The sequence below is a fragment of the Conger conger genome, chromosome 2 (genome assembly GCF_963514075.1).
Source record: "Conger conger chromosome 2, fConCon1.1, whole genome shotgun sequence".
NCBI classification, from domain to species: Eukaryota; Metazoa; Chordata; class Actinopteri; order Anguilliformes; family Congridae; genus Conger; species Conger conger.
The window spans coordinates 63,070,325-63,095,645 of NC_083761.1; the positions used below are offsets into that span (position 1 = coordinate 63,070,325).

Below are 25,321 nucleotides of genomic sequence, written 5' to 3' on the forward strand. Positions count from 1 at the left end.
TTACAAAAAGAAGGCTCTGACATATATCAAATCCAAGAGAATATCCGAGTCGAGAAGGCCTACATGTTTAAAGATACACAAAATTGCAGAAAATGCACACGTACTATAAAGGAAGTGTCAACAACAATGAAACCTGCCACTTGACCACTCCAGGCAGCCCTAAAAGTCAATAGAAATGTGTTTGTAAGACAAAGGCCAGCCTTCTATTGATACAAATAAATGATGGATATTTTTGTCATCGAGTATGAATATTTATTTGTTTTCTGATTCTGTACCAGTTTTCAGATCACATGATTTTATTTATCGCATTATTATTCAAGAGTCCAGTGACTCTCGTTAGTATTTCGAATTGAACGCTAAGCTACTCGGATATCGTTAAAGTTTATGTTTGTTTAATTCAACATCTGTCCCACGTAGCCTACTCTTTGCTTGCTCCAACATTTCAACATTCTGTTTAAGTATACTTATTATTCTTTCCTCCTGTTTCCTGATTTGGAAAACTGGAGTGTTTCTGAGAATCCATCCATTATACGTAGCCTACCCATCCAACCAATGCTAACATTCATTCCGGCTCAATCAAACGTAGGTCGTAGGTTAATCTATATTACTGTGTATGAGGTGGAATGGGTTTTAACCAGAACTTTGGCTTTATATGATTCCCTACATCCAGAATCTACAGATTCCCCTGGAGTTGTGATTGGACAATACACGCAGCGCAGTTTTATTGCGTCATACTTTACTTAAAGGAGGGTGGTGCTCACCATTTAAGTCGCCCAAGAAAAATTATTGAGACCAGAGTATGCCCTGAGGCCACGACCTTTAGAATAACCCAATCTGTTTGTGCTTGTTCTGTTACTGTACAGACATAACAATAGAAAGGAATTAGCAGAGCTATTGACTGATCGTATTTACGCATCGGCACACTTACTTAATTGTATCTATTAATTGTTTCACTCCTTGAAATGTTATATATGGTTACACTAGCACAACTGCACAAATTTATTTAACACGCTGCCACTGCTACCGATGCCTTCTGCCACCCAAAAATGTCAGTGAACGCCCTTTATAATAAATAAATAAAGATATATTTTTGAGAATATTAATATTATCTACCTTTTCTAGTACAAGCACAGAGTTCTGTTCTGTAAAACGTGTTCTGAAATGAACAATAATTTTCCCAAATGAATGTAATGTAATGTCATTAAATTGAATTCCGTTGGTAACGTTACTTTGTTTCGTCCAGATTATTTATATCATCCTGCCTATGATCGATTCAGAACTTCAGACATTTTACTTTCAGAACATGGTCGGTTCTACAGTTTTGTGGATCTTTCTCCTTTCCCGTCCCTTTAACGGGCGTGGCAAGTGTAGCTCTTGCTGCTGGTTCCAAGCTTTTCCCAGCTTGCATTGTGAGCTAATATTTTTGGCCACGTCCCCGGGCCACGTCGCGCTTTACTCGCCATTTTCAACCAGCTGAAAGAAAACGCTGATTACGGTAACGTTAGACAGACAACGCAACAAAATTGCAACAGCATAATCAAGAGAGAGAGACTCATCTCTTAAATCTTAAAGCCGCCTTTGTCTGTGGTCACTGAGGGTACCGGCCTCCATTCAACAGCAGTATGAATATTTTTAGACTTACCGGAGATCTCTCTCATTTAGCAGCCATCATCATTCTGCTGCTCAAAATATGGAAAACCAGGTCTTGCGCCGGTAAGTTAATTATGTTGTTATATAGTTTACCAGTTGTATAACTAACTGCTATCCAGTTGGCTATGTAGTTAGAGAAGAGCCGATAGAACTTGAAGGCTAAAACGTTAGAACTCGGTTAACAACATAGCTAACGTTAGGTAGCTACTAACCTGCCCTAACAAAATAGGCCTGCACAAAGCTCAGCTAGCCTGTCAATTTGTTCGCAACCTGTCTGAGTATCCCGTGGTCTAGTGCTAGCTGTATCGAGACAACTATTTACTTCAATATTTCATTGAATGTAGATTATAATCATCCTGGCGAGATCATCACCTGAACTCATTTACTGCATTGATGATAATCTCAAGAAAGGCAACTTCGGGGTTACAAAATGTCATGCAAATTGGACATACAACAGGACTTCCTCGCTATTTGTTTTAGCTAACGTTATCTAGACCGGCAACTTAATCAAATATATGCCGTGTAACTACGACTGACTGATATGATTACATGGGCGTGAGGTAAGTTTACCTACTTTAGCTAGCTAGAATGCCTGAAGGAGCAGCGAACTATTATTGGCATTTAAGTTAACTTATTTTTAATTCCGGTTTAAGTGTTGTTACTGAAGTTCAGCACGGATACACACCCTATCCAGTTACAATGGTTGTTCATAATGCCTTAACCATCAAAGTGTTATTAAGTTACTGTTATAAAGTGACAGGCTAGCAAATCCATTTCCCACTGGCCTCTGACGTGGCAAGACCGTCAGGAAAGGCGGATTGGTTTGATGTAATCGTTGTGCTCAGTGTGGGATATTTCATTTGTGGTAGCACTGCACGATACATGTACAAGATGACTTGCCTTTAAAAAGTAATGCGTTTACGTTTATTTAGCGTAATACTTGTGTATACTACTTGGAGATGTGAATTTTAATTTAATTTTAATTTATCAGAATCTGGTATTTATCAGAACGAATCTTTAATGTTTGCCTTCATTCGTTGCGATATTAAATAATAGTCTCGCTTGAAATATTCTCATTGTGCATTAATTTATCGTGAATATTCATTGATAAGCTGCACCGCGAATACTGTCCGTCATTGTTCTTTGTGGAAGTAAAAATAAAACGCTTTCAAGTTACTGAATTTCCATTGAGAATCCTCTCCGTACTAACTTTCTTTAATTCCATAATTTACCTAATATATTACCGCTAATTATCTGGTACAATGAGGAATTAAAATTTTGAGAGGCATGTTGCCACCTGTGACACCTAGCAATGCTAATTTGATGCCAAAAAAGTTGCTTTTAATTGGGACAGCATACTATTATCAGTGTTTGTAGAGATGTCAGCTGTGGGGTAGCTAACCGCACCCAACACACAGTAAGCACAGCTCCACCCACAACCCTGCTTCTTTTCTCACATGTGGGTAATTCCCCAAAACAAGGTGAATGAATGCTTGAGACCAACAGTTAAAAGTACCTGCACTATTCATTGAATACTGATAATTTAAGCCTGAAATGGTACACATGTTCAAAACAAAAAGTTTAATTCAATTTTATATGTATTAAATTATTGACTCAAAGGTAAAGATGGGACCAAAATTGTTCAAGCCTGCTGAAGGTGAGCCTATATCGTTACCCCCTGTGGAGGACTTGGTTTGATCGGATTGACTGAAGGGAATAAAAGCCACGATGATCATGGCCTGCTGGTGCTCTTGATGTTTGTAAATGGCTGCTGACAACAAGCATCCTGTGGACTATTTAACAATATGAAGAGTGCATACATTTACTAGGCATATTAATAATTCAGCTGTTGAAAAATGTGTTGAGCTTCATACGTACACTACCTTAGGTAAACTGTGTTTTTATTTATGGAAAGGTGTTACAGAGACACAATAGGCCAAAGGGAGATCTGATTGATTCAGCCAGTTTGAGAAGGCTGATTGGGTGGCCGGATCATGAGCTAGTCATGGAATTTGGTCAGATATCTAGCGTTACAGAGAACTAAGTACATTCTTATGATAAGATGTACAGAGACACGGCCTCTTGAAAATATCCTCTTTTCTTTGCCCTACAGGTATCTCTGGAAAAAGCCAGATTCTCTTTGCCTTGGTGTTCACCACTCGCTATCTGGATCTCCTCACCTCTTTCATCTCCCTCTATAACACCTCCATGAAGGTGAGACCTCCCCCCCCTTTTGAAGTATGGGAGAAAGTTCTACTGCTGCACAGGCAAACTGCTTCTCCAAGCATCACACACTTTGGGTTAATCAGGGTCATATTGCATGAATGCTAGAGTAGATTTCACCATTGTGCCAACTTATTGAAGCTGTATTAGAGCTTGATTTATCAATGTGCAGGTTTCAAGAGGGATGTTTTTTGGTGATTCTGACAACATAAGTTGCAGACATACTCTTGGTTTAAGTTCCATTTGCTTTTCTAACTCCTCTATGCTTACCGAGAGGATAGCAAAGTTGTTTAGAGCCGCAGTTACCCTTTGCCCTGGGTAAATTCTCTTCAAAATATTTTTCCACTTTAGTTAAATACAACACTGTGAAGCTATTTAACACCTTTATTTAGCAGAGTGTATAAATAAACTTAAAATCCTGTCACAATGTTGCCAAATCTGAAGCATTTTTAACACTTAACATTAATAGCTGTTTTAATATGGATATGCCGTGTGCTGATTCTCTGCTCTGCTCTCTGTGCTGCAGGTCATCTATATTGGATGTTCATATGCCACAGTGTACATGATCTATGCCAAGTTCAAAGCCACGTACGATGGCAACCATGACACCTTCAGAGTGGAGTTCCTGGTCGTCCCTGTGGGTGGGCTGGCCTTCCTGGTCAACCATGACTTCTCTCCCCTGGAAGTAAGGCTACATGGATAACTTATCACAATAGAGTGGATCTTTGTGTTTCTTTATTTACTGCTTCTGTTTTACACATTTCACACTGTCTGTGAAATATGCCCATTGTGTGTATATATTACGTGTCCCAGAATAGTCTTAATTCAGAATGTCTGATTGCATTGTTCAGGTTTCATAGCATACAGAATGACTGTCCTTAATATCTTTGTCTGTTTCTATTATTCTTTTAAAATAGATCCTGTGGACCTTCTCCATCTATCTGGAGTCTGTCTCCATCTTGCCCCAGCTTTTCATGATCAGCAAGACTGGAGAGGCTGAGACCATCACCACCCATTATCTGTTCTTCCTGGGCCTGTACCGTGCACTATACCTCATTAACTGGATCTGGCGCTTCTATTTTGAGGGTTTCTTCGACATGATCGCTATTGTGGCTGGTGTGGTTCAGACAATCCTGTATTGTGACTTCTTCTACTTGTATGTAACAAAAGGTGAGTGCCAAAACGTTGTTCATAGTCTATGTGGTTTTCACGTTTTAAGGGTACCCGGATAGAGTGGCTTTTCCAGAACAGATGTATTCATAGTGCCGCAACATCAATCTTCCCCTATTAGATGATTCCAGAGCTCACGATTGACATTTGATCTGCCTGGTCCCTGTAGAATGAAAAAAAGCCTATATTGCATCAGTAACTGCTTTAACACAAACCTGTTTTGTTGCTTTAGTTGAATTGTAATTGAAATATATTTTACAAACTATTTGGAAATAAAGTTCATTGGATATGAACCTGAATATTAATATATATTTAAAACATTTTGTAGAGCAGTTCATTAGTATCAGAGCTGTGTTCCACAGACAAACTAAGTCCGTTGAATCCTTATGTCCATCTTCAGCAGCTTGGTTTCATTGGTAAGGTAATTGCAGAACGGAATAGTGATCTTTAACCATGTAAAAATTCAGGAAGTGTACTGGTTTAATTTAGCTCTGTAAAGATGCTGTTAAGATGTGAATCTCTGATAACCCCTCCAATCCTATGTGTCCCTGTCCATCTGCAGTACTGAAAGGAAAGAAGCTGAGCCTCCCAGCCTAAGTGCCCAAGACCTGGGGATTTTGGCAGACTCACAGGGGGGCATAAGCCATCGTTGCCACCAAGCAAGAGTAAGATGCCTGAGACAGGGTGCGAGAGGAAACCACTACTGTTTTTTTGTATCTCCTGATAAAAAATGTCAACAGCTCTAGAACAAAACCGAGGCCATCCCTTGGTCTCCACAGCCTTCGGTTTCCTGTTTTACGCATCTTGCCTTACCTTTTTTTATTACTCTGTATAAAGTAAAAAAAAAAGTTTTCTACAAATTTGGTGTACTCTGTACGTTGTTGTCCAGCTTACAGAAATAAAACTGTAAATCGCGTAATGAAAATTTGGCAATACAAGTCATGGGGATGTTGCTTAAGTAAATATTGACAAAAATGTTTTGATTGTTTGAAATTAAAACCAAACATTCTATTCGTTTCCCGATCTTTAAAGGAATGTTTTAGAACATCACAGAACCCTCCTGAATTTTTCAGTGTAACAATTTGAAGTTTACACAAGCTGGTATATTTTTAATTTTGCCTCTACCCATTTCTCTTTGTACATTCCTTGTTAAATTTGCAGTTCAGGCCAGTTACTAAAGAAATGTATCCCAATTCCATTCATTTGCTCAGTTTGGTTTAAAGGACTGACGCTTGTGTATATCTGGAATGTTATGTAATGGGAACATATCCCAAACTCTCAAAATGGCACCTTTTCAATGTAGAGGCTTAATGTCCCCCTCAAAGAGATGGCTTAATCTAAAAAAGTATTGCCTTATCTTTTATGATTGAGTTCCATGCTGTACATAGCTTTGTTCATTTATCATAGTCAGACCCCTTATGCCATTACCTAAAAGGAACCTATCCCCTTTTGATATCGCTTGACTTTGTATCCAGTATGTTATTGATAGTACATTATCTGTACCTCTATTCTATCATCTGGAGTCCCATAATTTCAGAGTGTGCCGGAAGGGTTTAGGAAATGTCGTGCCGCTGCTTGTTTAGCAGCAGATGACGACGACGAGGAAGAATCACCCAGAGATCAGCTCCTGAAATACGTATGCAGTAATTCTTTATCGCTGAGATTAAACATTAAACAATGCCCATAGAATTGTCTACACGATGTGCATATTGTTGGGCTCACAACCTTATTTTTTAATCTTATGTATGATGTTCTGGGCATTGTTGTGTCAAATTAAACTCAGTGTAGTTTTGGTCCTTTACTTTTTCTTTAGTTTATACAAAGCGTTTGCTTCCTTTGTGCTCTTTCAGATCATTCCTGTAGGGATTTTTGTTTTAAATCTTTTTTCTTTTTTTTCTTTTTTTTTTTACTGAGCTTTTGCATGATGTGACCCTGTGATACCACCTCCAATAAAGATTTTATGGGAAACACTAAGTTTTGATTTATTTCAGTGAGTATCATTGACCTTTGTGGGCCTTGGTTGTGTGTTCTTGTCATGTTCAGGCTCGGTTTGCCACTGAATTATTTTTTTAATGTTTTTTTTAATGTACAACCCAGTTGTGTGTGTGTGTGTGTGTGTGGTCTTGCTATGTGTTACATGAACAAACCATGCATTATGTATACATTGTAATTGGCTACAACCTATTGCAATGTATGTAGTTATGCTTCTGTATGTATTTCGAGTGGTTCAGAGTGCCGTGGCCAGTATTAACCAGAACAAAGAAGGACATTAATTACTGTAACATCCAGTATCTTTATGAATGACTAATTCTGTATTAATCATCATCATATTTCTCTGGTCACTTGTGGAATTGCATTCCACCAAACTGGTGGAATGTAATTCAGAAAAATGAGGAATGTCACATTATGTGGCCTGAATTAGAGGGATAGTTCCCTTTCTAAGGTTATAAAAATATATATATTATTTAGCTTTCATTTAATGCTTTCAACAGGGCCCTACACTTATGTGCAATGGATAGGACCCGCTGGCATTAATGATGGCTATTGGACCATGCGGTGCTTCTTGATAAAAGGCAAGAACACTTAAAGTATTCCACAGCAGCTAGGAGAAATGTTTCCAGAAATTGTATGTGGGATTGACAGGTTAATTTTACTGAATTTAGTCACAGTTGACATCCATTTTAAAAGGATCCATGTTTATATTCTGTTCTTTGAGCACAGTGGTCTTGGACCATTTAAAAAAAGGGATTTTCTTGAAGAAATATCAGGGAGAAATACATGTGTACAAACTGAATTATCTGCATTTTCATGCTTTCTTCCATGAACCTCCAAATGTCCCTATACCAGATATCCTTCGTTGTAAACAAAAATGTCTGGGCCAATTGAAAACAATAAAACGGAAATATCAAAAGCTTAAGAATGTGTACCAACCCTGGAAATGAATACTGAACCCCCACCTTTTCCATTTTGTTTTTGATTCTCTGTAATAATATGCTGTTTTATTATTGCTTTGAAATATGTTAAGTGCACTACTTAAAAGCACTTCAGCATTTGTTCAGCATTATTATAGGTTGATTATAGCGGAATTGAGAATGGAGCATATAATCTTAGCTGGTGTTTGTATGAGTAAAATCAAAAGCAATACAAAGACGTTTGGTTTATAAAATGTTCAACCATTTTCTTCACTGTGCTATCATGATTAAGTGTTTGACACATCATTATAATCATCCTTATTTAAACCACATATTTGGAAATGTTCTTGGCTCATGAGTGATGTATTCCCTGACCTCACATAATACAAGCAAGCTGTTTTAATTATTTTTTTAAGTTTTTTTTGGTTTGCGAATGGTTGAATATGTAAGATTGAACCTTTGGCCTGTTGTTGTTTTGCAATTGACATCTGAATCAATAAGAAATTCCTGTCAAGTCTGGACAAATGTAAATGTAAATATATTGTTGCTTAACTATTGCATCAGAACCATACATTTTAAATGAAATACTACTCCACTGGCTACAATGGCTTCTTCATTCTTGGAAGCTGGTCCAGGGGAAAACTCATTTTTTATTATGTTACACTTATTATGTTACAGACTGCATATAATAACATGGATAGTGATCTTTATTTTATGTTCAAACATATGGGAAAACAATATACTTTTATGTAAATTTACTCTCATGTTTCAATGTTTCTTATTTAGTTATCTATTTTCTTCTGAAAACCACAGGTGCCAAAATGATTGGCACCCCAAACAAAGTGAGATTGGTAATACAATTTTACTTAATTTAGTTAATCACAGTCGAAAGGAAAAGCCAAAGAACTGTCAATTCAGAAGACAGATGATAATTGTTGGGTAATGGGCACAAGACAATACATAAACGGTTAAACATACCACTTAGCACTGTAATAGCAATAATAAAAAGGCGTAAAGCATATGGAATGGTTATAAACTTTCCAGGAAGAGGACGCAAGTGCATACTATCCCCACAGATGGTATGGAAGAAAGTGAGGGAAGCCATAAGTAACGTAAATATTGTAGTTTAAGAATTACAGAGATTGGTTGTGTCTTGGGCTCACCAAGTCTAAAAAAACATGGCATCTCCTTACCAGCAAACTTTCAAAGGGTTGCAAAAAGACTACTACTGAGCGCAATAAACAAACCAAGCATCTTGAGTTTGCCAAACCTCATTGGAATTGACTGGAAGAGATCAGATAAGATAAGTTTTGGCCATACTCACCATCAATATCAATTGGCAGCGAAATGGAATGCACGCAAGGAGAAGCACCTCATATCTACTGTCAAATATAATGGTGCGTCATTGATGTTTTGCTGCCAGTGGTCCAGGGGCAATATTTGAGATAAATGGCACAATTAATTCAACAAAGTATCAGGAAATCTTGGCAGAAAATCTGGTTGCCTCTGCTGGGAAGCTGAGACTTGGTTGTATGTGGATTGTCCAGAAGGACAGTGACTCCAAACATACATCAAAGTCCACACAGAAAAGGTTAAGTAAAAACAACAACCATGTTCTGCAATGGGCATCTCAGTCTCAGTCTCAAAATCCCATAAAAAGCCTGTGGTCTGAACAGAAGAGCGGGCTATTCCAAGAACATCAATGATTTTGAAAAATTCTGCTTGGAGGAATGGTCAAAATGTCTCCAAATTCATTCTCTTAACTTTATCACAAATTACTAGGAAGTATAAGACTCATGGCTGTCATCTTTGCCAGGGGTGTTTGTACATAGTACTAAACCAGGGTTGCCAATAATTGTGGAGCCTGTTTTTGGAGAATTTGTTTTTTTTGAAAATGGCATTGATTCCATTGAAAATTTAGTTTACTGTCACAAGAACTGATCGGAACCACTCGCAGACACAAGGATGTAATAATTGACTTTTAAAAAAATATTTTGAACAATATATTAATTTGATATTTGATTTCTGGTAAGAGGATTATACAATGGTTGTTCATTTTAAGATGAAAACAAAAAGATAGCTCCTCAGGATCATTGTTAACCACACTGAATACATACAGTGGCTTTTACAAGACTAATTACCAACCCTTGACACTGAGGTTTAAACTCCAGTTAAGCACGCTGCACTGGCCCCTGGAGCTTTCATTACTTAAAGTATGTGTCCCTGTCGTATTAAATTTCCTAGCATTTTTTTTATTTGGCGCCCAACGTGGGACAAATTCAAATGAACAGTAATTGCTTGAATACTAGATACAACGATCTCGTCAACGGAACTATTGCCAATCACTCTGGTTTTCCGATGGGGACTGTTATCATGTAACACGCGTGAGAACAACAAGCGAAGCGAACGCTGGCAGCTTTATCAGCACCAAGGATGTCAGATGTTGATTTGATTTTTTTGGCCTTGTTTTCTCATTGTGGTGCAATCAAATGGAATTGATTTTGTTTGATTGAGATTATGGTTAAATATAAATGATCAATTAACCGCTGTGGATAGTCGTGTTAATGTCTTGAATAGACAACAACGATGACCTGACAGCTCTGCTTGACATAATGAATTTCTTAGTATTTGCTTCAAACCAAGGGAACAATATTGTTAAATGTTATATGGTTAGCTAGTTAGTTAGCTATATTTTGTATCTTCGTCTGTTGTAATCGCGGTCGTAGTGTAACATCTGGTTAAGTTTGTTATGGGGAAGATGTGCTAAGCTAACAAGCTAGTGTTGCTCAAAATTAGGGAGTGGTGAAGTTTCACAACATTTTCACGAGTGAAAGTCGTTAGTCAACTAGACAGGATGCCTGGAATGGTGGTTTTTGGTCGTCGCTGGGGTATAGCAAGCGACGATCTTGTTTTCCCTGGCGCTTTTGAATTGTTCATCAGGATCATCTGGTAAGAAACTAATTGTCGATCTAGATCACTCCAATTTATCTATGCGAATCGATTTTGTTCATTCCGACATTATATGCTTCCACGAGTCATTCGGAGGTCACTGTCCCACCAAATATAATTCGTGACATCGCTACCCATAGCCTGACGGCCTGACGCTCTCATTCCAATTGACTCTCTTTCAGGTGGATTGGAATTATGGTTCTGTACACGATCCATAAAGGGCGATTTGACTGTACTGGTGGAGCAGTCCTGCACAGTTACCTTGTTGTACTACTGGTCCTTCTTGCTGCCATCATCTTGTCGCAGTGTGCAATCGTCTACGTCAGTGCTCAGGGTAAGCCTTTCTTTGGCTCCGCAGTGACTGATGTGTAAGTTATAAAGCTTTCTTTGATTATAAATACGGTATGTATGTTTTATTTCCACGTTATATCTTTTCAGTATGGAAAGTCACAACTTCAAAGTATCAGATGTGGAGACTAGATGTGCCAACCTCATCTTTTTACTTCCTGAAATGTCCTGCTTACAAAACCGGAAGGGCAGAGTTATATATGTGATGGGTTGGCACATGCCTTTTCTTCCCACGTATCTCATTGTATTTCTTACGTTGTGTTTCTAACTTATGTACCTCTGAATAGGGACCATTACCAACCCGGGCCCTCGGCGCTCCATCCCACTGCTTGTGTGTATCCGGTTCGTGCTGTACCTTCCAGAGATTGTGTGGGCCTGTCTAGGTGCAATGTGGGTGTCAGATAACAGCAGAAGCTGTGAACCAGCTGAGGTTGCCGCTGTGATTGGTGCAGTAATTGCTAGGTGGGTTGGGCTGAAGCATGATTGAAATGTATCTGGCATTCCTGTACTGGGCCTTTGAGCCAGACATCGCCAACTGTAGTGCTTGATTCATTAGGGACAGGTTGACACATGTTTGCACATGTAAAAACCTTTTTCCACTTGGTTGTTGTCACTGTGCATACTGTGACTGTTTGGCAAGTGAAGTCAGACAAAGAATATTGTAAAGTTTGAAGTGTAAACCAGTGGTGCATCACAGTACAGACAGGCATCATTGCATTTCTGCTTACTTGCTTGTCTGCTTGCTTGCCCACCCCCCGGGTCTCTGCAGCTGGATCATCCTGTTCTTCACGGGCATCGGTGTGCTGATCGTGTTTGACCCCCTGGGCAGCCTGCGGCGCTCTGCGGCTGTGTATGAGCCTGGCTCCAGGGACCTGGAGAGCAGCGACTCCACCCAGCTGCTGTCCACGGCGCGCTCCCTGGCTGAACGAGTGTGGGAGAGCCGGCTTCGCCTGCTCTGCTGCTGCCTGCCCCAGGATGACAGCAACCGCGCAGCCTTCTCCAGCATCGCCCAGCTGGTCAGCGGCTTCTTCTCGGTGAGGATGCCACCTTCTCACCTTCTCCCCGCTTCTTTAATAGCAGACACAGAGTAATGCTAGCCATCCCAACTTCTTCAATAGCAGACACAGAGACCTGCTAGCCATCCCACCTTCTTCAATAGCAGACACAGAGAAATGCGAGCCATCCCAACTTCTTCAATAGCAGATACAGAGAAATGCTAGCCAACCCCTCTTCTTCAATAACAGTCACTGATAAATGCTAGCCATCCCCTCTAGATCGCAAGCAGTTGTCGAAAAAACTAATATTTACCTCAATGTAGTTATTTTTATAAGTCAACTGTTTGGCCTGATGTTTGTTTGAATAACAGTCAGGTCTAATGAGTATTTTAGATTGGATTTTACACATTCCTACTTATATCTTTGTCCCAATGTAATTTAATGTCCCTTCCTCATTAATTCTGTAATAAAAATGATTTGGTTGTGGTGCTGTTCTCTACCAAACAGGACACTTTTTCTGTAAAGGTCCTGTTGCCAAGTTCTTATGTTCTGTTATTTATCTGCAGGACACCGATTTGGTGCCCAGCGACATTGCTGCAGGCCTGGCACTCCTTCATCAGGAGCAAGATAAGGTGGAACAAAGCAGAGATCCTGATGAGGTTGTGACCCACAGCCCATCCTCTCCCATTGTGAGTAGTGGAGGATTGCAGGATATAATTGACAGATAGAACTTAGTAGCCTCTATGGTGTATGAATTATAGGAACACCGCTGCAGGCCTTTGGACAACAAAGAAAGTTGTCCAAAGCACTGAGCTACTGAACGTGCCTGTGAAATTGTCTTTAGCTGCCCCCTAGTGGATCAATTTAGCAGTGTTGGGCTATCAATTTGACATTTTTAGGAATTTAGCAGATTCTCATATCCATAGGAACGTACACTTGCATAGCATCCATTTAAGCGGCTGTGTATTTACAAAAGCAATGTTGTGTGTGTCTGCAGAGGGAAGACCTCCAGACTGAGCTGGAGAGAGCAGCCCACTGCATGCGGTTTGCAGCCGCTGCATATGGCTGGCCTCTGTACGTCTACTCCAACCCCCTCACTGGAGTGTTCAAGCTGAGCGGTGATTGGTAAGCATGTTGGTACATTTCAGGGTGGCTCTTACTTATTTCAGAGAGATTTGCACAAACAGAATGCAGCCTGAAACTCTTGTCCCAATCCCTTGCTAGTGTTAGTATTCTCCCTGTCTGTTTTAGCTGCCGAAACCGCAGTGCAGAGTATGACATCGTGGGTGGGGATCACCTGGGCTGCCATTTCACTTCCATTCTGCAGAGCACTGGGCTGCAGTACAGAGACTTCATCCACATCAGCTTCCATAACCAGGTAACTGCACCCAAGCACATCACTCGCTAACTACAGCAACATTACAGGTAACTACATCCAAGCACATCACTTGCTAACTACAGCGACATAAACAGGTAACTACACCCAAGCACTTAATTTGCTAACTAGAGTGACATAACCACATCCAAGCACATCACTCGCTAACTACAGTGACATTACCACATCCAAGCACATCACTCGCTAACTAGTGACATTACCAGGTTACTACACCCAAGCACATGACTCACTAACTAAAGCAACATAAACAGGTAACTACACCCAAGCACTTAATTCGCTAACTAGAACGACATAACCACATCCAAGCACATCACTCGCTAACTAAAGAAATATTACCAGGTAACTACATCCAAGCACATCACTCGCTAATTAGAGCAACATAACCAAGTAACTACATCCAAGCACATCACTCGCTAACTAGAGCAACATAACCAGGTAACTACATCCAAGCACATCACTCGCTAACTAGAGCAACATAACCAGGTAACTACATCCAAGCACATGAAGCACATCCAAGCACATGACTGAAGTGTGTCCTGTTGTTTCAGATCTATGAGATTCCATTCTATGTGGCTCTGGATCACAAGAAGGAGGCGGTGCTGGTGGCGGTGAGGGGAACTCTGTCATTCAGGGTGAGTTCGCAATACTGTTAATAATCAAGAAGAGGCCTTCGCGTTCCTGTCACACATGGCAGATTTTCCAGGCCTTATCAAGGTTGGGTACATACTGAGGACCACAGAAGCCTGGAGTGTGCTGTTGTATGTTGAACATTAAAGGAATACGTTTTCCTGGAGGAGCATAAAACATTTTTTTTGTCAGTGATTGAGATGAATAAAATAAAAGAATAAAACTAAAATAATATCACTGTAGCACCATGATATTTTGTTTGTAACATTACATTACATCAAAGTCATTTAGCTGTACAATAAAGTGAAAATCATAACCAGAGACAAGTGCGCTGAAAACCGTAGAGGGAAGTATGGTTCCAAGGTAACTTTATGATGATGGTGAACTGATCCTGCCAATGTAACTGTTCTTACCGTTCTTAACTGCCTTTCTCTGCTGTCCGTGGCCAGGATGTTCTCACTGACCTTTCGGCTGACTGTGAGAACCTGCCTATAGAGGGAGTAACCGGAACCTGCTATGCTCACAAGGTAGGGTGTGTATGTGGTCACTAAGGAATTATTAATGCTGTCAGCAAGTATGTCACCATGGAAACAGAGAAATGGAGTGAAGAGCCAACATCAGTTTTACTTGGTTGGATATCCCTGGCGATAGTTTGGATCAGCAAGATGAGAGTCTGTGCCAAGGCAGTGAGTCAAACATAGCTGGTCTGTGCATGAGACGGGAATAACTAAATAATACACTTGAGCCAAGCCAAAAGAAAATGCAAGACCGAAATAGAAAAATATATGTGAGTTTGCTTCAAAACATGAATTATACAAAAAAGTAGTAGTAGCTTCTCAATGTAAAATTTAACCAGACCCAATTTTCTGAATCCCTTTCACACTTGAAGGTCCTTTTTCTGGTGTGCTACAAACACTTGTCTCTGTTTTGCAGGGCATAACACAGGCTGCCACCTACATCCACAAAAAGCTCATCAATGATGGGATTCTGAACCAGGCTTTCACCATTGCACCTGTAAGATCTGTTCCGCCTTGTCCATTGCACTGACCACTACTTCATGTTGTGCCCATTAGCCTTTTCCCGTGGTACTTTGACCATTGGACACATTTACAGTTTAAGGTTAATGTGACCAAGCAGTCAATAGATAGATCCCACCAAGGAATCTGTAACTCAAATTTAATAGCCTCCATTCATCTTTTTACAAACGGGTGAAATAACAGTCCCAGTCCAGGATTTCTGTTTTGTCATTTTATAACCATTTCATTAATTGATTTTCTTTTTAGCATATTGAATATTTGCATTGATTTTTAAATTGTTTATATTTTCGCAATGAATACATATTTTGAGATTGGGATAAAATATGCTTCAAGTAGCAAACATCTAGTCGATGGAGATAAGTATTTAAAAAATCATGTGCATAGCAAAGTGAACAGAAACATTTTTTCTGAACAAAATTATATTCCTTGTAATATAAAGTATCATAACCTCAAAGTTCAGTATGAGTAAGCAGCTTGTGTCTATGGGGGATGGCTTTTTTGTATATATGTGTGTATCAGTGTTGAGCCCCAGCAGTAGCACGGAGAATGAATCTCTATGGGGGATTGTTTTGTTGTATATGTGGGTGTATCTTGTTGAGTCCCAACAGTAGGATGGAGCATACATGTCTATGTGAGTTGGTTTTGATATATATATGAGTGTATCAGTGATCAGTCTCAGCAGTAGCACAGAGCATGCATGTCTACGGGGGCTGGTTTTGATGTATATACAGTATGGGTGTATCAGTGTTGAGTCCCAGCAGTAGCACAGAACACGCCTGTGCCTCTTTCTACAGGAGTACAGGCTGGTGATCACAGGCCACAGTCTGGGGGCAGGCACTGCCTCTGTCCTGGCCATCCTCCTGCGCAGTGCTTTCCCCACCCTGCAGTGCTATGCCTTCTCTCCACCAGGGGGCCTCCTGAGGTAATGCTGCCCTTCCAGCAGGCTGTGTGCTCTCTGCCTTCACAAAGAGCAATCTCTCATTCGTCAGCTGTCACTGCTGTGGTATGAAATGCCCGTACCACAGATTTGTTCCGGCTTGACTTTCCAACTGTTATCATGTGAGGTTGGACCTTGTGTATACATTTTTAATAAATTATCTATTTCACTTAATTTTCCTTTTGGCGGTTCTTAACAAAAATATCTATTAGGCTTAGAAGTCATAGGAGTTGGAAGTCCTACACCAAGTGAAGTTAGAAGTCGTATACCTATATATATATATATATATATATATATATATATATATATATATATATATATATATATATAGTTAGAAGGGGTGCTGATGTAGTGAGCCATCAAATATTTTATTTAAATGGCCAAGTGGCACGATTTAGCATTTTTGAATAACCCTAACTTTCCGATTTTCCGACTGTTATAGTGTGAGATTTGACCTTGTGTGGATGTGATGTCGTAAAAGGCTGGTGATGTATGTGTGTGTTCACCCTGTCCTCCTCTGTTACCCACAGCAAGGCTCTGGCTGAATACTCCAAGGAGTTTGTGGTGTCAGTGGTGCTGGGGAAGGATCTGGTGCCACGGTGAGCAGGATGAGGACGTTAAAGGAAATGACCCCAGAGGGGTGCAGTGCAGTGGGGCTGTATTAACAGTGTCCTGGGCGCTCACTGATGAGGCTACATTGTAATGAGCTCATATTCAGATGTTAGTCATGCTCTTCAGTATATTGGAGAGTCTACATTTAGCATTGCTTAACTATAACCCCTCTTGAAATATAGAGACTGTATCTTTAGTAGTTTCTCTCTCTTTTTGGCCAGGTTGAGTATTCCCAACATGGAGGACTTGAAAAGAAGGATCCTAAAAATGGTTTCCAACTGCAATAAACCTAAGGTGAGAACATTACAGTGAAAGAAATAAGACAATTTTAAAAGTATTTCACTCTTCCACTTATTTCTAGAAATTCTCTGCTAACGAAGACAAAAATATTGCCTTTTGCTTTGGATAAAAGTGTCTGCTAAATGAAATGTAATGTAATAATGTAACGCACGTCTCTCCTGCTCTCGCAGTACCGCATCCTGCTCCACGGCTGCTGGTACGAGATGTTCGGGGGCGAGCCTGACGATTTCCCCACGGAGATGGACAACCGGCGGGAGGAGCAGCTGGGCCAGCCTCTGCTGGGGGAGCAGAGCCTCCTGCTGCACCGCTCGCCCTCCTACCAGAGCCTGGACTCCGAGGAGTCGCCCAGCCACGTCACCCACCTGCCCCTCTACCTGCCCGGCCGCATCCTGCACATCACGGAGGAAGGGAGTCGCCGCAGGTCAGCGGGCCAGTCCGCCATAGCTGCATTAGCATACATGGGCAAACGCACATGCACACTTACCTGACTTTCCGCCATTGCATACACGGCCAAACGTACTTGCACACTTACCTGACTTTCCGTCATAGCATACACGGCCAAACGCACTTGCACACTTACCTGAATTTCCGCCATAGCATACACGGGCAAACGCATATGCACACTCAGGTGGTAGCAACTAAATGCATAAAAGCGTGCCTGACGTGCTCAAGAGATTCAGCTGTTTTTTAGACCAAATGTCAGAATGGGGAAGAAATGTGATCTAAGTGACTTTGGTCATGACAACAACTGAATCTTGACCATGTCTGCATGCTTTTATGCATTGAGTTGCTGCCGCGTGATTGGCAAATTAGATATTTGCATGAACAAGCTGGTGTACAGGTCTACCTAATAAAGTATTCTATATAAAGTAACCACTGTCATTTATAGATGCTATGTGTTAGTTTTCTGGCAGCCATATGAAGAGTATTAATGGTGTTCTGCATTTCCTGGTGCAGACCGTGCTTCTCCCCGGTGAGGTACCGCGCTGAATGGTCCAGTGAGACCTCGTTCTGCAGCATCCTGATCAGCCCGCGCATGCTCACCGACCACATGCCCGATGTGGTGCTGCGTGCTCTACAGAGCCTGACCGAGGACCGGCCCTTCTCCCTCTGCCCTTCCTCCCTCAGCAACAGCCATCTTAACGTCATCTGAGTCCCCGTGCCTCCTGCCCACGGACCTGCGGGCCAGCCAAGGTGACATGACGGACGGGGATAACGGGCCAATGCCATATGCTGTCTCCAGACGTTTTCTCCATGATTGCAAAGGGGCCTTTTTTTCCCTCCTTCGTTTCCGTTTCAGCTTCCGACCTGACGGATTCCGTGAATGACACTGTACCTTATGGATAGTGCTCGATGTACATTTGCTAATGTTTTACTGTGATTTATGTGCTTGTGTTCTCAGATTATTTTATTTTACGTACTCATCTTGGACTTTGGCCTGATATGAAAGGACAACATGATGAAGATATTTTAAGGGTGTAACTGGTTTTCTGCTTGCTCGTTTGCGTGAATGAGACCAGAATAATCAGGTTGAACAGTGCCTATACATTGAGAAACTGTCGAGGAATTCAATTTTCAATTCAATTCAATTTTATTTGTATAGTGCTTTTCACTCACAAAGACGCTTTACGGAGTAACCAAACTCTGAAAACGCAGCACTTACTGATCATGTCACAACTTAATGTACCAACTGTACAGTACAGCTGCAGTATTGTTTTTCTATATAAATGCTGTAATAATGCACGATACTTTATTTAAGTATGTTTATAGCATGAATGTATGAGAGCTGAGTTTCTCAACTGATATTTATGATGAGGTTTGTGATTTAATGTAATGTGTTGTACAGAAACAATGTTCATTTCTCAGCTCCAGTAGAAAGGAAGTGCCGTCAGTGCTATTCATTTTTTTCCTCTGTGCTTATCTATTATTTTTTGTGGCCAATGAAATTATATAATATTCATTAAAGCACATTTAATGAAAATGTAAACAGTCCCGATATTTTTGAACAGGTGATTGTGCAGAAGTATCTGTTCGCACAAACGTTTTTAATTCATTTAGTGCCTCCCCTCAGACCAACAGGGCAATTTGGTGTGATCTGATCAATTTTGACAGAATTATTGACTGGAATCTTTAATGGGAAGATGAAAGATTTACTCAAATTAATTCAAATAGTGCTTAATTAGAAAGTGCTTCCTATTAGTAGATATCAACTGATAATCTAAACTCAAGGCATTCTTGAGACCTCTGTGGAAATATGAGATGACACATACTGTCTATTATACATTTCTAATGAGTTCCTACTACATCTTTTAGCTACAGGAAAACAGTCCCGGGATTGCATTGCGTGGATATACATTTTTATGGAAGATTTATTGAAAAATCAAATTGTGTGGCGAAATGGTGTTGGTTGCAGTTGATCCATGGCATGTAAAAAAATCTGTGCTACTTGTCAAGCAAGGTTGCTTTTAGTTGTAAACAGAGTTGCATACATGTAAGAAATGTATTGTACACATGCAACATTTTGAATGACGATGGCACCCCCTCCCCTGGTGAAAAGTTAAAGACATCTTTTCACACTACAACTGCTCTACAGTACAACATTCTCTGCTTCCACAATACCCTGAGCTTGTGTCTGAACACAAACCCCACTGATTCCAGTCTCCAGAATGCTTTAATCATGCCTAACAAATAGGTAGTAGATTTGAATATTGCAGAGGAGCAGCAGATATCCTGGGGGTATGAGTCTGCAAGATTATAAGCTCCAGAACACAATTTCTCAACCAGTAATTTTGTATGAAGAAGTGAGTGTGCTTCCTTGACAACATTGAGATGGATGCCATCTTTCTATATTGCTGAGAATTTATGAATTTACAATGTGTCATGCTTGGTGAGTTTATAGGTGTAGTATGTGCGGTTGCTGATTTTCCATGCTACATGTGTATATCAGTTCATTTTTCCAGATTGTCTGTTTATTTGCATAGACTTAAAGACTACATAAGACTACAATACAGTGCCCTCCTTGTAGGTCAGGGATAGTGATTCAGAGAGCATGTATACCAATAATGTAGTTATCGTGTGGTCGTGTGCCATCAAGCCCCTCCAGCTGGCCCAGAATGCTGCAGCCTGATCACCAGTCAGCCCAGGTCGGCTCATGTCACCCCGCTTCTCATTGGCCTCCACTGGCTTCCTATTGCCGCACGCATCCGTTTCAAGGCCCTAGTGTTGGCATTTCAGGCTGCTAAGGGGACTGCCCCACCTTACATACAATCCTTGATCACTCCCTACTCCCCAGCTAGACCACTCCGGTCTGCCAGCTCTGGTCGCCTTATGGTTCCCTCTCTACGTGCACCTGGCGGTCAAGCTGCACGTTCACGCCTGTTTTCCGTTCTGGTTCCTCAGTGGTGGAATGACTTGCCTACCACTGTCAGGACAGCAGAATCCCTCCCCCTATTTCGACGCAGACTCAAAACCCACCTCTTCAAACTCTACCTTAGTCCTCCCTCCTGATTTCCCCCGCCCCTCCTTTCTGATATCCCTATCCTTGTCTAACTCCCCCCCCCCCAAAAAAAAATTAAAAAAATTAAAAACATTTTTGCACTTATGATGACCACTATGTTTAGAACAGCATTCCATGTGTATTTTCCTAGTTCTGGATATGATGCTTTGACTTGTGGTAGAACCTATGCACTTGTAAGTCGCTTTGGATTAAAAGTGTCTGCCAAATGACAAAAATGTAAATGTAAAATGTTGAAATGTAAAATTTTTAGAACATTGTTGGAGTAGAATGGAGTAGAGTTTACACACAGCAATACAATAGCCAAGACTATAAGCCTTGCTTTATTTCAGAAATGTCTGAGTGTCCTATTTTCAAATTTAGGGTATGTAAAGTAGTATTTCATTATTCCCAAAGAAAAGTAGCTGTTTGGGTATATGATTTTTTTCGTCAGACATATCAGACATATCACACCCAAGACAAGCATCCTCCCTATACATGGACTAAAATATCATCCCTCAGTCTCTTAGCATGGCTGTTTGGTCTGTGCATTGTAGTGGCCAGCCGCAATACTTATCTCATGTACTACATCAACGTCACGTCAATGAGATTCTTCTGTAAATATTCATATTTCCCTTTCCTTTTGTTTTTCTTTTTCATAAACCGTTCTCAGTATATAACAATATGGTTTACATGAATCTGATCGAGAAAAGCTATTCTTAATATTTTCCATCCACTTTTGATATACTTTGCCCACTTAATTAATAAATAGTAATTTATTAACTATTTTATTAAAACATAAGAATTACAAACGATGAAACATAAAACTGCATCAATCGTTGCCGTCTGGCCCAAATGCAATAGAAGGCAATGTTAAAATGCGAAAACTTTCAATGAAGAACTTATATATTTCCCTCAATAGACAGCTTATCATTACACCCTTTCCGTTCTTTCTTCCCATGGTGTGGCGTCACCACGTGATGGTCTCGTCAACAACTCAGCTGTTGCAGCCAGCAAGGAAGACTGGAGCGGCGGGAGGAAAGATATCGGTCCCTTTAAGGGAGGGACGGCAAGTTCTCCGGATTTCATTTATTATCACTAGATAATACTTGTAGGGGTTCGGATCACGTTTAGTAGTATTTAGCAATCATATCGGTCGGGTAGCTAGTGAAGATTATCTTTAAAATAACTGTGCGTAATCATAAGAGAAAGAATAAAATGGAGTTAGAGGACGGAGTTGTGTACCAGGACGACCCAGGGACGTCGGCTATGATGTCGGAGAGGGTATCGGGCCTGGCCAGCTCCATCTACCGCGAGTTCGAGAGGCTGATCGGGAAATATGACGAGGACGTGGTGAAGGAGCTCATGCCGCTCGTCGTGGCGGTGCTGGAAAACTTGGACTCTGTCTTCGCTGAGAACCAGGAGCATGAAGTGGAACTGGAGCTTCTTAAGGAGGACAACGAGCAGCTCATGACTCAATACGAGCGGGAGAAAGCACTGAGGAAACACGCAGAAGAGGTAGGTTCGAGTCACACACCGATATTAAACCGAGTGAGACGCAGTAAGTTACACGATAGAGTGACTTGCGTTTGTTAGCTTGCAAGCTAGGCCACCTCATAATACTACGATCTATAGCTAGCGAGCGTTAGCTAACACTAGCAACCGACCCACTTGGATGATTACCTGATTCGCAAACATGGGCATAGTCTGCTGGCTACTTATACGTAGGCGTTACTGAAAATTCCATTCCATTCCAACTGTGAGAAAAAGGCATTATCCGCCAGTGATCCAGAGAGTAAATTAAACATGGTTAATTTCCATGCCTAGACGGTCAAATCTTGCTTGAATGCTGCCCTTCAACTGCCATACGGCAAGCTAGTGCTTGCTACTTAACCAAGCGAAGTGGCTCTGGCCCAGTCAGTGCTGCAAATCATGTCTATACAATTACTTGGAAATTATCAGTTTGCAACTACAGTTCTAGCTAGTCTAACGTTCATTGACTCTCTGGTTTGCCTGACCTGAAATTATACTAGTTAACTAGTTGGCCAGGTGTATTAGTCACGTTAGTGATTCTATTTAACGTTCAGTAGCTAACTTGCTAGCTAAGTCTAGAAAATAAATGCCGAGCACATAGCTGGTTGTCAACTAGCTCGCTGCCCCCACAAAGATTTTGCATTGAAAACAATATATCTGCGCATTCAGGCGGGGGAACTTATGGCACGTTGACGAGCTATAAAATGTGCATTGAAATGTCTCGGGCTGCCCTCCTATTGTAACTGTTGCCGTGCATGCAGCTGCGACCCTGAAAGCAATGCATTCAGACAGAGATAAATCTCTAGATGGCTCCTCCACAGTCGTTGGTCAGATGTTTCAGTAGCGGCGGGGATTCTGGTCAGCATTTAAGAGTGTGAGGCTTTGTTTAGCGGTCCCACTTCGGCCTGAACTGGAATTTGCTTCTGTTAGGAAAGGAACAGTCTACTTGTACAGTGATAAATTCAACAATATCACAGCACAGCAGCCACGTCGTTATGGTGCAGTGGCAGCAGTACAGCATTTCATGGACATGAGTATTTTTTGTGCGAGCTTGATGGAGGACACATGACATGACATTGTTTTATCGATGTTTATCCTAAAACTCAGTGTGTTTTGTTTGACCGATGTTTGACCTTATAAAGTTTCCCATTTATTGCAATGACTTCTCAGTTTAGTTGCATAATCCAGTGGAAGAATACGGTAATTCTGTTAAAGTTTGACATTAAATTGACCCTAACTAATTTTACCGTCTACGTCTTATCCTGGTCGCCTTTATGCAGCATTAAAAACAAACAAACTTTTATATTTACTATTATTTACTGAAGCAAATTCAGGTTAAGTACTTTGCTGAAGTCTACCACGGCAGTGTGCCACCTGGGATTTGCAAGCCCAGTTCCCTAACCATTATGCTACCCTGTCCCATTTTAATAGTAGGTCCTTATTACATCATTTCCCTGATGGAATTTGAACAGTGGCTGTTCTGAATCTCATGCTAGGTAGATTGCTCAGTTTTCCTTGTAACAAGATAGAAACTGATGGACCTCATCCCACATGTGTACAATTAAACCTATTTATTTATGTTGTAATTATGTGCTATGAAGTCTTATGAAAGTCTTGTCCCTAGCTGTCTTTGTATTGTGTACACTAGATAGAGAAAAGATGTTTCTTCCCCTTTCTGTTCCTTTTTTTTGGTAGGGGGGTTTGGGGTGGGGCTGTCGTACATTTTTTGTCTTCATTATTCATGTAATCTCCTGCTTTTTGTCTGTTTAATTGACATTATGATGGAAAATAAAAACGACTAATCTAAAAACAAAACAAAAGGGAGAAAGAAGAAACTGATGTGCCTGGGTTTTGTTTAATGCAAAAACTTTTATTATGAAACCAAATTATTATGGCTTTAGTGATTCTCTCACATTAATTTATTTGCAGTTTATGGAATGGTTAGGATTCCAAGGCTTATGTAAAAGGCCTGCTTCCCCTTACTCTCAGCTGAAAATGTCAGGAACTTCTACAGTAAAACCTTTGACTAATGGAGAAGATTCCACCAAAGCGTCATGAGCTCCTCTGTTTTGAAATTGTTATTGAGAACATATGTGACTATATAGCTCAACATATGTGACTATATAGCTCAACATATGCTATGAACCTTGGGCTTGCCCTGGCTGGTTATGAAACACGGTAGCAAAACATTGATTAAATGATTGTAGTAATTATTTTATATTTCTTGAATGTATGTACTATCATTAGAATAAAATCTGGCCTATTCGAAATGTTTGGTGTGAATGCCACCATCAAATACGTTGCAAATGCATGTGGCAGCTGACCATACTTAACAATATTTTCTGCCAAGTGGCGGGAAATAATTTGGCAAAACACCGGAACATTTGTTGCACCAGAAACAAAGAAAATGTTTGAAAGATGTTTCCTTTTGATGTATTGTACCAGATTTAGCTTCCGCTAATTTCCGTCTGCAGTCCCTTGCCAGCTTACATATATTGGTACGAAGGGTGGTCCTACCATGGAAATATGTATTATGAACACCTGCTTCTGAACTGCCTTTCAACACTGATCTCCCTCTGTGGACATTGGAGTCTTCCCGAGTGGTCAACCGGTGCCGATGAGGTGGCAGTGAGAAGGAAATGTGAGATTTCAGATGAAGGTGAAGACTACGCTGTTTGAATGACTGATTTATCTCCTCTGGAAAAGTACAGGTTTTGAGGGAAGTCTGGTCAATGTAAAGTGTGTTTTGGTTAATTTGCTTCGATAAGTCAAAACAAGTTAAAAAAACTTCATCACAATCTTTCCTTTTTTAAGTGCAATTATAGCTCATCCTATGGCATTCAGGTAGACATGTCTTTAGTATCAGTAGAGCCATCCTGAAGCACACTGTCGAGGATCGTAGAGAATGGCTGTTCTTGAGAAGTCTGGGGTCCTTGAATTTATAGGCCTATGACTAGTGGAGAGAGAGAGAGCTCTGCTCATCTCAAGTGTGCGCCAGTTTTCTGACAAGTAATTCACTGTGGTAGTTATCATGAAAGTGTGACTTAAATCATATTTTGTTACTTAGGTGAAATGTTTTTCCATCCTTCTCCTTTTCTGATTAATGCTGTGGGGGTTGGGCTCCTTCACTCTGTTGATT

General features: G+C 40.6%; 3 protein-coding genes across 12 annotated transcripts in view; all 3 read left to right on the forward strand.

The window, feature by feature from the left end:
- The first annotated feature begins 1,404 nt into the window (after window positions 1-1,404).
- On the forward strand, window positions 1,405-7,013 carry kdelr2b (KDEL endoplasmic reticulum protein retention receptor 2b). Its single transcript, XM_061230842.1, has 5 exons — window positions 1,405-1,713; window positions 3,764-3,864; window positions 4,400-4,558; window positions 4,791-5,043; window positions 5,606-7,013. The coding sequence occupies exons 1-5, from the start codon at window positions 1,623-1,625 to the stop codon at window positions 5,638-5,640; spliced, it is 639 nt and encodes a 212-aa protein (XP_061086826.1). The 5' UTR covers window positions 1,405-1,622; the 3' UTR covers window positions 5,641-7,013.
- Window positions 7,014-10,333: 3,320 nt separating this feature from the next.
- daglb (diacylglycerol lipase, beta) lies at window positions 10,334-19,143 on the forward strand. 2 transcript variants are annotated; one of them, XM_061231011.1, is made up of 15 exons: window positions 10,334-10,904; window positions 11,087-11,238; window positions 11,540-11,714; window positions 12,022-12,286; window positions 12,814-12,936; window positions 13,245-13,372; window positions 13,499-13,625; window positions 14,192-14,275; window positions 14,720-14,797; window positions 15,204-15,284; window positions 16,102-16,229; window positions 16,775-16,843; window positions 17,078-17,150; window positions 17,327-17,577; window positions 18,114-19,143. In XM_061231011.1, the coding sequence occupies exons 1-15, from the start codon at window positions 10,810-10,812 to the stop codon at window positions 18,307-18,309; spliced, it is 2,025 nt and encodes a 674-aa protein (XP_061086995.1). In that variant the 5' UTR covers window positions 10,334-10,809; the 3' UTR covers window positions 18,310-19,143. The 2 variants fall into 2 exon arrangements, with proteins under 2 accessions (XP_061086995.1, XP_061086996.1); XM_061231012.1 differs by lacking the exons at window positions 12,022-12,286; window positions 13,245-13,372 and having other exon boundaries at window positions 12,814-12,909; window positions 13,472-13,625.
- A 2,460-nt stretch (window positions 19,144-21,603) lies between these two features.
- spag9b (sperm associated antigen 9b) overlaps window positions 21,604-25,321 on the forward strand; it is a 56,123-nt gene continuing 52,405 nt past the window's right edge. For 4 of the 9 annotated variants that reach the window (XM_061224709.1, XM_061224750.1, XM_061224718.1 and 1 more), the window contains exon 1: window positions 21,605-22,167. In XM_061224709.1, coding sequence (XP_061080693.1) covers window positions 21,868-22,167 — 300 coding nt within the window. In that variant the 5' untranslated portion in view covers window positions 21,605-21,867. Of the gene's footprint in view, window positions 22,168-25,321 lie in introns of all 9 variants that reach the window. The other 5 variants (XM_061224695.1, XM_061224702.1, XM_061224697.1 and 2 more) reach the window with 3 other exon arrangements.

Bases quoted from the DNA above. Each gene is read 5' to 3' on its own strand.
- kdelr2b (XM_061230842.1), top strand. From the start codon at position 1,623: ATGAATATTTTTAGACTTACCGGAGATCTCTCTCATTTAGCAGCCATC. The intron at 1,714-3,763 runs GTAAGTTAATTA...TTTGCCCTACAG, and splicing joins GAAAACCAGGTCTTGCGCCG to GTATCTCTGGAAAAAGCCAG. The intron at 4,559-4,790 runs GTAAGGCTACAT...CTTTTAAAATAG, and splicing joins ATGACTTCTCTCCCCTGGAA to ATCCTGTGGACCTTCTCCAT.
- daglb (XM_061231011.1), top strand. From the start codon at position 10,810: ATGCCTGGAATGGTGGTTTTTGGTCGTCGCTGGGGTATAGCAAGCGAC. The intron at 10,905-11,086 runs GTAAGAAACTAA...ACTCTCTTTCAG, and splicing joins TTGTTCATCAGGATCATCTG to GTGGATTGGAATTATGGTTC. The intron at 11,239-11,539 runs GTAAGCCTTTCT...ACCTCTGAATAG, and splicing joins CGTCTACGTCAGTGCTCAGG to GGACCATTACCAACCCGGGC.